Below are 17,384 nucleotides of genomic sequence, written 5' to 3' on the forward strand. Positions count from 1 at the left end.
CTTGGTTGTAACCAAGTCTGCTTATCATCACATGGCCAAACAAGCAGCTAACTGAACCTAATCCATTCACAAAATAATATGAACTGATCATGTTCTTTTTCAGCAAATGTAAGTTCTTATGGTAGGTCTCTAACAGCAAAAGTGGAGAACCTGAACCAGAGAACTCACGTCCTTGGTGATGTGTCAGAGCACATACACTACTGTCATCATAAAAGGCAACTTGAACTCGACTCTTCTTGCCGGAATTCAGGTCTGTTGTTGCCATGAAAATAGCACTAATCGATCAATGTTGGAGATGTGAGGGGTGTACTCCCTGGAGAAGAAGACAACAGAACATGGGACCTTTCACCTCTGTGAGATTGTCCTGGTTGCAGTGCTGTTTGGTAGCTGGTCAGAGATCAAGTTCTCGGACATCTGACTGCCATTTAATGTGCTGGATTCATTAGTAAACTCTACATTGGCTTTGAGCTGAAGGCCCCCAATAGCACAGACCAGACGAAGGAGGCTGGTGGTCTTTGTTGCCAGGGTTGTGAGAGGTTAATTATCGATTACCGATATCACATTTTTTATATTTAAAAATTTTATATTAGAATCTTTATAGTTATAAAAATAAAATATCTAATTCTAACATTATTAAATTTAATTGATAAAAATATTAAAATAATAGATAAAAAAATAATTTCAATGTTTTAAATAATAATAATGGATGACGATGTCACGTTATGATGAATGAGGAAAGAGAATGATTATGAGAGGTGAGGATCGTTTGACATTTATATCGATGTCGACGTAGTTACCGGATGACCATATCATTACTCGATAATTACATTAATATCGATGCAGATATCAAATAATCTTTTCGTGGCTCAACAATTACGTTGATGTAAATACAGATGTAAAATGGCCCTCAGCTCTCATCATTGCTCTTTCTTCTTATTTATAATAACCACCTAGTAGCACCGTCACCTATCACAATTATCATCGCCCATCATTGTTAATTAAAATATTAAAATTATAATTTTATTTAATATTTTTATATTTTCATCAATAAAATCGATATCGTTACGATAAATCAAGTTAGTTATTTTACTTTTATAATTATAGATAAATTTTATAAATTTAGAGATCTATATGCTAAAGAAATCTAACTATATTAATCTATAATTAGCTGGTTGTAAGACCACAAGAACAAGATGGAGTTCTATGATGACATTGATGCCCTATTTGCATGAATATTGAGGAATCATTCTAAACCTTTGACAACTACATATATGTATACATATATTATAAATATTCTTATAACGTCAATTGGCTATTATTTGTTAATTGAGATTGGTATCATTTGAAAATTAATTACTTAAAAATTATATTGGGGGGTATGTAAAATAATTCGTTTATTGAAGTTAATTACTTGAGGCTTATGAGAGGATTTGGCTCGGCCGACGCTGTGTATTTTAACTGGGGTTCAGCGGGCGGCTCGAAAAGTGTGATCGAACCGGACTGGTTCGGAAAAATCGACTGAGCCGAACTAGCAATCACATAAGTGCCCGGCCCGGTCGATTACTTGATTTCGGCGCCAGCTATCGAAGGGTTTCGTCGTTCCTTTCCACGCCGAGCGCGACGACACGGGATCGTCGAGCGACGGCCGGAGGTGAAAGAGGCCTGGAGATCTGCGCACTGACGGCTACGATCGGTATGCGAATGATTTCCCCCTTTTCTTTATCTTCCTTGTGAGGTTTTATGTTGTTCAGTGGCTGCTGGCGAGGCCTTGCTAACTAGAATCAGTTACTTTTCGAGGAAGAGCTGTAATCACCGATGATTTTTTCTCCGTTGACATAAATCAAATTATTATTTTATTTAAATTATTAACTTCCTTGTTTGTATAATATGGCTAAAGAAATGATTAAAATTGATTTCCTTAATCACGTGGAAGAATTTTTTTCAATTAATTAAATTATTAATTGATTTATTTCCTAATGAGTGACGTAATTTTTAGAAAGTAAATAGTTCAAATTTTATTTTTGTGTGAACCATAAGAAATAAACATTATAATTCTATCTTTGTGTATGAAAGCAAAATAAAAATAAAAAATAAATTATTTCTTGTCTTTGGTGGAGAGCTAATCTTCTCCTATATAAAGAGGCTCTCCCTCCCTTATTCCTCATGTTTGAGAGGGATCCTCTAGTTTTTTCTTATCAGCTTTTATTTATATTTTAATCTGAGAGATTAAAATAAATAACCGATATTAGTTATCTATCTTACGAGAAAATAATATTATAGATGATATCCATTTATTTCTAACAAATAAATCTCATGCAAGAGGAACCGAAATGTCCAAAATGATGGTGAACTTGAGATGGCAGAAAAGATAAATGATGTGAAGAACAGTCAAAGAAAAAAAAAGTGTTTACAATCCTTTTGCTATTTATAATCTGAACTTTGAATATTTCTAAGTTATCGTTTTGTATATATATATATATATATATGTGTGTGTGTATATATATGTGTGTATATATATATATATATATATATATATATATATACTCTTAATTTATAACTTAATTTTAATAAATTCATTTCAATCTTTATCTATAATCATTTTTCTTCCTCTGTTTTTCATCTTCTTCTTGTCCTCTTAATCACCGAAGATAATATAAAATGATAAAAATAATAATGAAATGAGACAAATTAAAAATGGAAGAAGAGGATACAAAAAATAAATTTGATATTTATTATATTAATTTAATATGTTTGAGATTATATATATTTTATAATAACCCAGAAGACATAATCTTCTAGGTCAGTTTTGAATCTTTACAAATGAGAATAGATAGTGACAGTAGGGTGCGCAGATGACAACTATGGGAAAAAAAAAAGTAAATATAGGGTCATGAATAATAAAATATTATTTTATTAATTTTTAGGAGATTATAAATAGTAAAAAGATTGCGAATAGTAATAAAATGGCTTTAAATAGTAACCTCAATAAAAGAAAAATAGTATAGAAACTTCTACTTCCATATCCATCAAAATCTTGATTAAAGAATATGGCATAAAGATAGAATTACAGACAAAAAAGCACAATATATATTTCTCATTGGTTAGGATGCTTATTTCAATGTTAGTAGGTCAAATTAAACCGTCAAAAGCTTGGGGTCATGTAGAAAGATTCAAATATTAGGTTCCAAAGAAAAGGCAACCGCGATCAGTTCTAAAGGAACAATTAATAGGTGGTAGTTTCTTCTTTCGACAGTCCAATGCAGATGCCCTCCTACAACAGGCAATCTCTAAGGGTATAATGATAATTTAGTCTCTATAAGGACTCGCGCTAGGGTTCTACCCTTCCCTGTCGCGGCCTCGGAGACTACTAACGCGGCTGATTTCCTTGAGTTCTCTCTCCTCTTCTGGGGTGAGATTTCTCCTCCTCGATCTCATCCTCTCGTTGTTTTGTGGCATTCCCTTCGTTTTTGGTTTGGCGGTACCCATATATTTGGTTTTCCTTGGTAGAAATTGGGTTTTTATTCTTGATTTAGCATGTAATGAGAACCAAAACCCTTGTTGTGTTCATATCTGTATCATGAGGAGTGGCAGATCACAAACTGCGTTGTTATTCAATTGTACATAATATAGATTCTTCCAAATATTAAGATTCCTCACATATGTGGTTCTCATTAATATTCATCTATAATACACAGATTAAACTTCTCTCACTCTGGTTAACATTATTTTTTAACCACTTCAAATATGCATAAAAATATAAAGTACCTAAACACTTCAAATAATTTTAGTGTCAGAATGACTTTTGACATTGGTGTTACTGTAACTTAGTTATTGAATTAATTGTGGTGAGTAATGAAGAACAATAAGAATAGTATGTATGCAGGTTTTTAGGTTTTGGGAAGAAATATATGATAAACTTAATTTTATAGGGATCAATAAGTAAAACACTAACTTTAGAGGAATATATATGTATATATGTAAAATCTTCTTATGTATATTAAGTTCCAACAAGTGAACTGATTTATGCAGCATCTCTACTTTTGTGATTGAGAAATGTTTAGGTGGGAAGCATCCAAAAGCATTACTTCCAGCCTCTCAGACAAACAGTATTTCTGTAGCATTTTCAAATTGATGGCTCATTTTGTCTGCCCTACTGACTGGATGTTAATAATAGTACTTTCATTATCTTCAATTTAAGTTGGTTCAAATAATAATTTCATGACCCACCCTAACTACATCTTCCAGTTCTTTCAAATGTTTCCTGGAGAGTTATTGTCATAAATTAAATGCAAGTCTGGGGGAATTGATAATGCTATCTCATTAAACACAATTTTATTTCTTTGAGGTCGATGATGGACATTAACTAAAATATTGAGAATACAACTCTAGGGGGAAGATATTAGCTTTGAGGCAAATGTCAAACTCCCAGTTTTCGTGAATTAGGAGAATTGCAGCCAATCGTGAAGTCTTCAGTCATGAACAAGTTCTGGTCTTCACTAGGTGTGATGCTCCAGAATAATTTTAATTACTTAGCTCAGATTTATTGATTATTTTCTATTTGAATTTAGTATAGTTGTTGTCAACAAACAATAAATATTTGACTATATTCCATATGCAACAGGAAATTGATCTGGTCCTGAATATACTGCATCTGGTTTGTGTTTGAATGAAAACTTTAGAAATGCATCATCTATTAAGCTCCCAACTAAAGCTTTGTAAATGCTGATACAAGTGGCCTTCTCTCTCTCTCTGGAAAACTTTGCTGTGATAAGAGTTCAGAATATTCTGAACTCTAATCTACATTTGAGGATGAGTGTTGATACAATGATAAGATTATTCCTTTTACAACATGAGAGATCAAGATTTGAGTAATGAAAATAACCTCTTGCACAGAATACATCCTTTTAGGTGTCATGCGTTTATTATATCCTAATGAGTGCCCTATACAGATGGATGACATATATATCAAAACTCTAATAAAACTCTAAGTTCATAAATCAATTTAAGTTGGGTATAATTTGTTTAAAGTTTATCATGATTTGTTCATCAGATAAATCCTTCTGGGAGCCATCTCTTGCTTTTTTTCTTTCCCACAATATCTTATTTCATCCTTGCCATCGATGTTGCTCATTGCCATTGCCATTGATGCTGCTTGTTGCTTACATTATCCGATCTCGCTCATCACCCCTTAATGTTATCATCTAATGAGGAAGAAGAAGCGAAAGAAAAAAGAAGAGGAAGAAAAAAAGAAGAGGCGGAGGAGGAAAAAGAAGAGGAAGAAAAAGATGAAAAGAAAAAAAGGAGGAAGAAGTGAATATTTACGTTCATTTGTTAAGAAATACTTTAAAAATATTAAAAAAATAAAAAAAAGATTATAAATAGTAATCTACACTTAGAAACACATTTAGCATGTAAATGTATAGGACATACTGGGGCTACGTTGAGGGCAATCAGCACGTGCAATCGTTTAGGGAAAACGAGTTTAAAGATATAGGGAAAGGAGTCACTCAAATGAGTAGGCATCCGAGATTGACATTCAAAGGAATCGTTAACCCTTCGTGCAAGAGGCACCATAAGGATAAGCAAGTTGGGAAGAACGCATAGTACACAAAGGTTGGGATGACCGAGTTCAAGTTACGACCTGACATTGACAATTAAACTTGATGGTGCACAAAGTAAGCGAGGTGCTTGGCAAATGATGAGATCGTGTAAGGTAAGATGGATTGCTCAACGACTGAAAGAATTGTGCAAAGCTCACAGAGATGAGAGGAATTGCTAACTTGAAAATTTTGATACTCATACAACGGCTTATATGCGGATGATAGATTGCCCATGGCTATCTCAAGGTGGCCAAAATTCGACGTCATGAAGCATTGAAACTTTCTCTTCGTAGGAGGTTAAAGTGTAGTAAGTTCAACATGTTATTAGGTCTTGAGAAACGCAACGGGGCCTATATTAGCAAAGAGTCACAATCTAGCAAGTATGTTCATAGAAGCAAAACAGTGCACAATTTGTTCAATAAAACAAAGTGGTCTAAAGGAATGATGGTCTTCGAAAATTCCAAAGGGAATGATGTCAAAAGAAAAGTTACTCTCAAATAATCATAAATTAATACAAAGGATAATATATATAAGCATATTTTTTTAATTCAATATTATTTTAATCGAAAATATTTACACTCTTAAAGATCTTTTAAAAACGTATTTTTAACAAGTATGTTATATTATTATACTTTTTTTTAATTAAATAAACTTATATTGAATTGATTAAAAATAATTAACCTGAATTTTCTGGATATATGGTAATAAGAGTAACACATGAATAATCTTAATATCCAGAGGTTATCTGTGCCCAAAAAAAAATCTGTTCTGACAAATATGATATTTGTAGACTTTACAAGGATATATATGTTAAACTTGTTATCGTTCACAAACAAGTAAAAACCCTAACCCCTGCGCTGTCAACAAAACCTTACGTGCTGGCTTCGGATCCTGAAATCCCCAATTCCGACATGAGTTTCCGTCAAAAATAAATAAATAAATAAATAACTCTTTTTTTTTTTGCTTTGTTATCAAGATATCGTTGTCTCCAAAACTTGTTTTCGTTTTTCCCTTTGTCTTGTTATGTTCGATGTTTCCTGTGTTGTTCTAGATTCTTGGGTTTGTTTTTCTCTTTTTCTTAGCGTTTCAGGGGTTTTCTTCGTCGGCCTCTTTAGGTGTTCATCTAAAGATGCGATTTGGCGATTCAATCTTTTGATCGAATCGTAATTTCGTGACGTACTGCCTCCTAATTCTGTAAACGAGTTTTAAAGCGTTCTTCTTTTTGTTGTTTTCGGTCTGCAATTCATCAAGATATTTGTAGTTATTCGGTTACATTCCTATTCCTTCAGATCAAGTGACGTTCTTTAAATTTCGGAGAAGTTATTCGAGTTTTTGTAACATCGACACAGTTTCTTGGGTTGTTCCTGTCAGAAGTTTATTTCGTTTTCTTGTTTCTGCCTTTTCCTATGGATGCATCTGCTAATGTAGCTTCAAATTTTTGGCATAGAAAATTTCTTCGTCGAGAATTTTGTGTTCTATAAACAAATCGTCGTTATCATTGGTTCCATTGCATTGTTTTGTGTCGAATCATTGTCTATTTCTCTCTAGGGTTTTTGGAGTTGATTAAGGGGTGAAGGAGATGGCGAGCTTCGGTGGTCTTAACACAGCTGCGGCGGGAAATGTGAACCCTAACAAGTCACTGGAGGTACAAGGCTCTGCATCACTCTTTTCATAGTCTCATCGGAAACCATTCTTCCATTGCTTTTCCGTTGTTATAATATAGTGATACCAATAGGAAGAGTTGTTTTTATTGTTATAATATACGTTAGTAAGAGTTGTTTGTTGATTTTGGCCTCCGATGTAGCTCAGTGATAGTTTTTATTGTCGCTACAGGTGCTTCCTTCCCCGAGTGATTCGGTTTCTAGCCTTAGCTTCAGTCCCAAGGGAAATTACCTGGTTGCTACTTCTTGGGATAATCAGGTCATTCCAATCGATTTCAAAATTTCTATTGAGAAGGATCCTCCATCTTTCTTGGACTTGAAGTTCATACTTCATAGTATCTTTTTCTCTTCCATTTTGTTTGATGTACAGGTTAGGTGTTGGGAGATTATGGCTGGCAGCAGTCAACCTAAGGCATCAATATCACATGATCATCCAGTATGTTGATGGTTTTTTAGCTTTCCTCTGGCAGTAAACAGTTGTTGCATCATGAAGTCACTATTTTCTTTGTTTGCTAACAAATGGATTTTCTACATCAGGTCTTGTGCTCGACTTGGAAGGATGATGGGACAACTGTGTTTTCAGGAGGCTGCGATAAGACAGTCAAAATGTGGCCTCTGATGTCTGGTGGGCAACCTACTACAGTTGCTGCACATGATGCACCTGTTAAAGAAATTGCCTGGATACAACAGATGAATCTCTTAGTTACAGGGAGCTGGGACAAGACACTCAGGCATGCAACCCTGATTACAATAAAGTGGTGCCATTTCTTGTCTAGTAATTTTGCTAGTTAATGTTCAACATGGAATGCACAATTATAAGTTCTTATGAAGATGTCCATTTTATTAAATTACCGAAGTTGTTCCTGATATGTATACATATTTAATTGCTTTAATTAGCTGTTATGGGAATTGAAAGATATGATTCAGAACTTTAACTGCTTCAGAAGTGAGTAGCAATTTGAAAGATATGATTCAAAAACTAGTTATTCATCTTGACTACTGCAAGGGGAACTCTGAACTTGAGTTTCAGTGACAGAAGTTTTATATGTCAAGGGAATGTCAACATGGAATGCACAATTGCAAGTTCCCAAGGAGATGACATACGTTAGTAGGAGATCCATTTTATTTAATTGCTGAGGTTGTCTCTGATATGTATATTTAGTTGTTTCAGAACTTTATGTTGTTTATGTGAGTAGGAATTTTCAAAGATATGATTTGAAAGCTAGTTCCTCATCTTGATACCTGCAAAAAGAACACTAGATTTGACTTTCAGAAATAAAGGTTTTAGCTGTCAAGCGAATGTTAACATGGAATGCACAATTACAAGTTCAAAAATTAGTAGGGTGTCCATTTTTCTTTAATTTCTAAGGTTGTTCCTGATATTTAATTATGTATACGGGTTTAATTGTTTCAGAACTTAATGTTGCTAATTTGAGTGGCAATTTTTAAAGATATGATATAAAAGCTAGTTCCTCATCTTTATACCTGCAAAAGTAACTCCAGACTTTTGTTAAGATTTTATTATTTAACTGAAACTATTATCTTCAATCTTTACTGGTATTTTTCATGACCAGTATGGTATTTTGACATGTTCTTGCAGAAAAGTAAGAATCATCAAATACTTTTAGAGGATTACAGAAGTAGGATTAAGCATTTACTTGTAAATCTGTAGGTGCTTTTCTGATTATGATGAAATTATTCTTTCTAATGCCACTTCCATTAGTTGTTTTGTATGCAGCTAATGTGGCCTAATATGCCGCAATGCATGTTTTCATATGACCACCTAAAATATGTTTTATGCAACCTCATTACTTTGTATGTATAAAATCTATTGCATACATGTTGTCTACATAAGCGTGAGAATATGATCATGTGATTTATATTTTCTTCAGTATTGCTGCTACTATTACTATTATATTGGAAATTTGGAACTATAATCATATAATGTATGACCCATGATTGACATTTTATCACTTGAACCTTCTCTGTATTTGTTTCTTAAAACTTACCACCGGAATAATACTCAAAATGTAATTAATGTCATCCTGTCCCTGATTCAATTTGATGCTCTTCTACATTAGTTCATGCTATGATTGTTGAATTTTCTGCAAGATTTACTTTATAATCTCATTCTTTTCCTACAAAAAATGCAATCAGATACTGGGATACTAGACAAGCCCAACCAGTTCATACCCAGCAGCTTCCTGAGCGTTGCTATGCTCTGACAGTGCAGTATCCTCTGATGGTTGTTGGAACTGCTGATCGACAGCTACAAATTTTTAACTTGCAAAACCCTCAGGTGATTCCTCTTTATTCTGTGTTTCAGGATGAATGTGTTTGTCCATTATAATTAACATATGCATATGACATGATAGATCTGTATCTTTTACCATGACCCTCAAGTAAATGCCAAATTGCTGAGTTAAAAGCTCATATTCATTGGCCAAACCTAAGCTACAGGACTAAATCTGATACTATTCATAAAACCTATATCTTTCTTCCTATTTAATAACTTCATATTGAATTGCAAATTTGCAAATTACCTATTTCCCTAAACATGTTTTGGCTACTCAGTGGCATGTGGTTCAGCATTTGGTATTCTACTCTATATTCGGAGTATGTGACCACATGTGCAGGTCACATGAATATGAAACTTAGGTGCACTGGTGGACTCTGTTTTGTCTTGATTATTACTGCTTGTGTTGTTACATTGCTTGATTACTATGATATGTGGTCTGCGACTTTGTGATTACTATTACATTAGTAACTTACAAATTTTCATGTTTCTTAGAATTTATAACTTAAAATTGTTCTTAAATGAGTACAAGTGTGATCCAATAAATTCTTGGTTTTTGTAGATTACATTTTTGCCTATTAATAATTTAAACTTGTTAATTGTTCTTTATAACTTAGCTATATACTGATTTGAACATTCTAATATGAACCACATATATTTAATGTGTCTTATACTATTCCAAAAACAAAGGTCGCAAACTGCACGTAAATTATGTGGCAACCTTGTTTTTCCACATAGTTCAGATTTGAATATTCTAATATGAACCACATATATGTCTAATATGTGGTCTTATTACTATTCCAAAATCAGAAGTTGCAAAATTGTTTATGAATTATGTGGTAATCTTGACTTCCCACGTAGCTCAGCTGCTTTTTAGAACATAGTCTATATTAGCCATACCCTATGTGTGATGCCTCAAGATGCATGGGTATCACTATAGAAGCTGTAATATCCTCAATTAAGACCCATGGTTGAAACAGTAGCATTGTTATTCTTTTTCCCCTAAGACTAAGATGATATGTACTTTTAAGAGAACCATATATAGGGAACTGAAGGTGCTGTTAACATGCATTGCTTAACTGGCATGTTAGTTTTAGGCTGGTTCAAAGTATGCTAGTGGATATTTTCAAATCAAATCACGTATTGAGCTTCTTTACAATGAATTTTTTTTATTGTTTATTACTTATTAGCAATCCCAGTGCCAAATTTCTTTCATATATACTCTTATCTGTGCTGTTGAAACTTGCACAGGAAGGTTCATGTTGATATTTGCTTTTGTACTATTAACAGACGGTATTCAAGACCATAACATCACCTTTGAAGTATCAAACAAGATGCCTTGCTGCATTTCCTGATCAACAAGGGTTTCTGGTAATGTTTCACTAGAAGTGTTAGCATATGGGTCCATTTTCTCCTTGCCATTTATGCTTATTTTACTTTTTAGTTTGTAATGCTTATTTTTGTTCCCCTTTCCACACAAAAAGAAAAAGGTTCAGTCACCTTTGTTATTTTGCCAATGCCATTTGTAGCAAAGACCCCATTGCTTGTCCAAGCTTACAATTGCATGAAAAGGAATGCTTTTTTGCTTGTTTCTTTGCGCTGATCAAGTGACATAAGGGGCTCACTGTGATCTTTAGCTCAGGAGTATGTGAATTGCAACCATGTTTAGTGTAAAGATCTAGAGGAACTTGTATTAACCCTGTTTCTTAATAATGAATAAAAAGCAGGTCTTAAAAATTTATCCTCTGCAATCTGATTTCAATTATTCATGTTAATTTTGTATTCTCATGAAAACAATGTTGCCTGGCCTGTTAGTAGGATGAGGAAGTCCATAACCTTCATTTATTTTGGATATAATATTAAAGTTTATTGCAGTGTGGTGTTACAGTTTTTGCATTGTTAAAAGAATACTGAGAATGAACAATAGGTTTCCTGAGGCACTTCTCTTATTAATTTGGTCTGGTATATTCTTTCATCTAACATGACATTTTCTCATGTATTAGACTCTTGAAATATCTGGCCTGACTTGTAGAGTCTATTGGAGCTGGAATCAGGGGTCCTGGAATTCATAGACTTCTGATTGGACCCCAAGTGAATAGAGTATGAACACAAATCATCTCATGTCTGTTTTGTTGTTGGTTTCCACAAAATAACATGTGGCATGATCCATTGGCCTCATTTCTTGCTCCAAGTAGCAGCAAAAAGGCCATGCTAATATGGAAATGAAACACTGAGAATCATCTTTGAGGAACTAAAAATGGAAATATATATTGCTGAAATTTGTCTGTCATATGATACCATTTTTCTTATGCTGTTTTTGCTAGCATTAGGGAACTGTTTTAACGTGCCTGCAACTGTGCTCAGAGAGTGTAGTCCTAAAAGAATTGCCCCTTTTTCCAGTTATTTGTCTTTATTCTATATTTTTTTAGGACAATAAGCACCTTGTATACTCTTTCATATTTTCTGACAGACTTCCTGTCTTATTGTAGGTTTTCTCAAAAAAAAAAAATTCATATAATCAATCCTGAAACTTCGTCCGCAATGTTATTTATCTGAGTATATTTTTGTATTTATTATCCACAATCAATTTTTCTCAATTGATAAGCAAACTATCCTAATCTAAGAGAAACATCTATTTCATCCTTTATGGTTTATCCTAACTTCTTTTGGAATAAAATTCTGATCGGAATTGTTTTTGTATCTTAAGAAGTCAAGTGTTTGATTGGTAGTCCATGGAGCAATTCCTCCAACTCATGTCAGTCTTTTTATTTTTAACTTCTATACCAGTTCTTCCACTCGCCGCTGCATGCATTCACCTAAATCCTATGAGGACACTTCTATAATAGTTGTTGTCAACAGAGGAAATTTGAAAGAAGAATGGGAAAGCTTCAAACTTGTAGAGGGTTAACCTAAATTTCTCAGGTATCGATACCACCAAGCCTTGCTTTGGGTTTAGGTATTAGGATTTTTTTATTAGGGCAAAAACATAAAATGAAAAAACTAGCTTACTAGGCAGTCAGCCTATTCATATGTGGGCCATCCAAATTGGGTGGTTCATGCTCGGACCAATATGTATTGCCTGTTAAACATTGTTTTTGGCATATTAGCTTTCATTGGGCTTTTGTCTCCTATATGGAAGATTGATGTATTATTTCTAAAGAAATAACTAGATCCATAACATCTATCTTTAACTTTGTCTGAATGCATCAAGAACAACTTGGTTTGCAATGTTTTCACTGTTTTATGAATGTGATTGATTTAATTTTGGTAGATTTTCACTGAATCCTTTATTTTTTGGCGTATGCACTTGAAGGTGGGATCCATAGAAGGAAGGGTGGGTGTACACCATCTTGATGATGCACAGCAAAGTAAAAACTTCACATTCAAATGCCACAGAGAAGGGAATGAAATTTATTCTGTGAATTCAATGAACTTCCATCCTGTAAGATTCTACATTTGCTTTCCCTGTTTCGTGTTACACTACTACATCTCTGCTATGCAAAGTGTAAGAGAGAATTGGTTAATAAGCAGTATCAGTCATCAAGGTTTAATGATTTTCTTTAATAAGTAGTATCAGTGACAAGGGTACTTGATTTTCTTTAATAAGTCCTTTTAGTTTGATTTTCTAAACTTTTAATTTATGCCATCACTTTTCATTTGTTTTGTAACTAATGTTGAAAATTTAACAATGAATCTTGGCTTTTCCAATTTAACAATGATTCTTGGCTTTCTGATGGTACTCAGTTTTTGCTGCAACAATGATTTGCCCGTTAGTGTAGTCATTGTCTGATATGCTCATCTGAAACGGTTACATACATGGAAAAAGGCATTATTATCTTTGCTAAGAGGCAATAAGTAATGGACAGCAAAATTATAGGTTGAATCCTGTTGATGGGAGGCATTACACTGTCTCTTTCTGATGATTGGCTCTTCTTTGACTCTATAGGTATATTATCCTGGTTTAGAGAGTTGATTCTAATATTTGAAATTATGTATGTCTCAGTACATTTCTTTGTCCTAATATATGCAGAACGAAAGTAGAATTGTTTATATTGTGCACATTTCTCTCCGTGTTTATTTTGTGTCATTAGTTTAAGATCATGATACATACATTAAATAAATTGTAGATAATAAGAACGTTGTTTGTAGTGTCAATATGAAATCTAGCATCTTGTACATTTCACATTTGGATCTTATGTGATATATTTTCTGTAACAGGTTCATCATACATTTGTTACTGCAGGCTCTGATGGTGCTTTCAATTTTTGGGACAAAGATAGCAAACAAAGGCTGAAGGTCTGCTCATTTCAAGGACACTTTTTTATTTGCACACTCTCTTTATTCCTTGGTTTCTGTATTGTGCATCCTGGACTAAATAATCTCACATCATTATTCTTATTAGTTGCATAATTCTTCTGCATTCTTGAAGTTTTCTGGTATCATTGTAGTTCCATAAATCTTTTTCTTAGTATCTTCACCATAGTCTCCACCTGCTACTTGTCTATCCCTATCCTCTAAAGTTATATAGTATCGAGGATGGTATGCCATCTGCTGATAGAGTACTTGTGTAATGCTATAGATAAGTATGAACATGCATGTAGCAATATTTTGATTTGCCAATAAAGCAATCATAGACTGTCTTAAAATGATTAACAAATCCTTATGGCCATGATAAACTTGGTGAATATGTGTGATCATCAAATTTTTAGTTTGGAGAAATCACATTATTGTTGATCGATGACTAGATGGTCCATTTGATCCATTTAAATTTTGGAGACTGAGTTGACCTTTATATTCATATAAATACAAATACATGCATTAATAAGGTTATAAGGTTTTCTAGTCTGCCTGTAGTTCATCCGTATGAGTTATAAGGTTTAATTTAACTGTATTTGTAGCTAGTTACAGAAGTTTGTGAAATCATTTTTCTATGTACTTAATTACTTGATGCACATCTTTTCACAAATCTGCATGTTTTTTATTTATTTCATGCCTTTGGCTCCTTTAAGATATTGATATAAGACAATTTTCTCATTCATTTTTTGTAATGGTGTTACCAATATTATCCTCATTCCTCCATCGAGTCTTCCAATCTTGATTGGTTGTCCAAATAGAATAAATTTCATTATATTGTTCCACAAAGTATACAGTGTGTTTAGGTAATAATAATGAATCATACCTTTTCTTGAACAGGCAATGACTAGGTGCCCACATCCTATCCCTTGCAGTACTTTCAACCATGATGGTTCCATTTTTGCCTATGCTGTAAGTGGTATATCATGTTTTTCTACCAATGTTTTTGAGACAAGGAAGTGTATCTTTTGAGTGGTTATTGTAATGATTGCATTTGGTTGTTCTTCATGCAATATTTTTCGTACTATGTCTTTATGAAAGTGCCTCAAGATTGTGATCTAATATTTTGCAAGTATATAATTATTACATGGTCTAAAATGCTTAAAAGTAGGTCCAGCAAGTGCATCTTACGTTATGTGGACTAATCTGGTCATCACAATCTGTCATTCAAATGACTTGAAACTCAACATATTACCCAGGAATATTCTTTAGTCGGCATGCCCAATTGTTGGCTCTATGCCATGATATGCTTCTTGCATTGTTCCTTAGTAGTGATTTCCCAATTGGGTTCACCAATCACATGTATAATACTACTCCAATTTGATGTAAATTGTCAAACAAAGCTCCATAGGCCCATTGACCCAGGAACTCAATAGAACAAGGTTTTAACCATGTGGTTCAAATTACTTGAGCCTGGGTTTGTGAAAGTAAGTCCATCCTATCTATCAAACCACTAAGGTTGATCCCACTTTTGATTGAGGACTAATTAGGGTATAGCACTCTGTCGATCCCTTCATTTTTTTTCCCTCACTCCAAGAGAAGAGACAGATCACTTTGTTGATTTAAACTGCTATATTGAGGGAGTTTGGTGAAGCTGCCTAGGCTTATAGAGGGGATTAAGTCAAACTATAAAAACAAAAGGACAACTTCCTGACAGTTGAGAAGTTGCTTACATATTAATGAACTTCAGACATGAAGTCTGTATGGATTTTGATTTTTAGTTGACATGTCTGTAGCAGTAGTGCTCGGAAGGGTACTCCATTTATTATTACCATAAAATTCTCTACCTTAATGATTCTTGAGGCTAATATTTCTACCAATTGTTTTTGGCTCTAATGATTCTCTTCTTTAATCTTTAATGGGTTAATATCCCAAATCATCCAAGATCATCATGTTCTTATACCCTAAAAAGGGCAGTCTGATGCACATGAAGCTCCCACAGATGCAAAGCATAGGAAGAGTTAATGTATTTAGCCTCCTTATAAATGCTGTTCCTATCAAATTTTATTTGGACATCTTTCAGGTGTGCAGCCTCATTCTCTTCATATACTTATTATCCATCATACCAACTTTTGGGTATACTGAGCCTAAATTGAGAATATACCTGGTCTCGTAGCCAGCTGATAGAAGTTCCTCTCCAGTAAGGGAGATGATAAAAGTTCCTCGTCGCCAGTTAATGAGGCTGTACTTGATGTGCTCTCGACTCCTGAAATTTAGTGAAATTAACTATTTCAAACCTTAATTAATTTTAACAATCCTATGAAATAACTTATTTGTTGTGGCACTGCCTGTTTAACTACCTGTCTAAATTTGCAAACATTTGGATGTCCTGAGTGTTGATCATAGAGTATTCCGAGCTACAAGATGTGATAATATTCAACCGATGCAGGTCTGTTATGACTGGAGCAAAGGTGCTGAAAATCATAATCCAGCTACAGCAAAGACATACATCTACCTTCATAGCCCTCAGGTCAGTATTAGATTCAGTTTTGAGACCTCTTTTGTCCCTTCAATCATTCAAACCTGTCTATGCTAAGACTATTGTTATAGCATCTCATCCACTGTGATTATTTACAATAGTCTTTATACATGTGGTGGTGGCTATTCCCTTTCATGCACGAGTTCTTGCATTGATGTCTTCGTATGCTCTGTACATAATATGTGCTCCGCAAACTTGCATCAATCGACCTACCAATTATATTGTTTTTCCAACATGACAAATTACCATAAAAGAAGAAAGTTATAGATAACATGCTGCGGAATGTAGGAGGAATTTTTTAATGCTGCTGACATATGCGCCCCCTTTGATTTTCAAAACAGGAATCCGAGGTAAAAGCAAAGCCACGTCTTGGAACTGGAAGTAGAAAGTGAACCTTTCAAGTCCTCGAGCTACATTGGGTTTTTTTGTCGGCCATGCTGTGTATCTGTTTGCTTTCTGCACGCTTAGTATCTGTCATGTTTTTTAAATACATATGGGGGTGTCTACTCCGGTGCTTTAGTAACTAGTGAACTTTTTGGTTAGTTTTGATTTAGGAGCTTCACATTTGTATGTACATCTCGTCATAAAAGATGACATGCCGCATGTGAAAGAATCAGTCATCGGTTCTAGCAGTGATCAATTTAGATCATTCTCCTACCTGTAATCTATGTATCTAATTGCTTGATTGCTGATAGTTATGCTTAGGCACCAAGCAAAATACTGTGTCAACATTAAACTTGTTAATTATGATATGAGGGATGAGATTTTTTGGGGTTCAGGTCTTGCTTATCCGTGCAAACCAGGTTTGGGTTTGATGGAATAGTTGGGTTCCAAGTCCTTTTAGTTGGGTCAGGTTTAGGTGAAGTGAAATTTAAGGGTGCTCCATTTGCATTATGACATGAAAATGTTGGTAGATTGTGTATTTTGGATATATTTATGTCCATATGTTCGGATTAAAGAAGAGTTCGTAGACCCTTTAAATTCATATTGGGTAG

At 34.0% G+C, this 17,384-nt stretch overlaps 1 protein-coding gene across 1 annotated transcript; it reads left to right on the forward strand.

The window, feature by feature from the left end:
- The first annotated feature begins 1,553 nt into the window (after positions 1-1,553).
- Positions 1,554-17,167, forward strand: LOC135615624 (protein RAE1-like). The gene is made up of 12 exons (XM_065114407.1): positions 1,554-1,693; positions 7,149-7,245; positions 7,434-7,520; positions 7,632-7,697; positions 7,799-7,992; positions 9,419-9,560; positions 10,848-10,928; positions 12,871-12,999; positions 13,776-13,853; positions 14,751-14,822; positions 16,300-16,380; positions 16,731-17,167. Exons 2-12 carry the CDS (start codon positions 7,180-7,182, stop codon positions 16,779-16,781), a joined length of 1,047 nt encoding a protein of 348 aa, XP_064970479.1. The 5' UTR covers positions 1,554-1,693; positions 7,149-7,179; the 3' UTR covers positions 16,782-17,167.
- The last annotated feature ends 217 nt before the right edge of the window (positions 17,168-17,384 follow it).

Source organism: Musa acuminata, chromosome BXJ2-6, assembly GCF_036884655.1.
Source record: "Musa acuminata AAA Group cultivar baxijiao chromosome BXJ2-6, Cavendish_Baxijiao_AAA, whole genome shotgun sequence".
Classification (NCBI taxonomy): domain Eukaryota; kingdom Viridiplantae; phylum Streptophyta; class Magnoliopsida; order Zingiberales; family Musaceae; genus Musa; species Musa acuminata.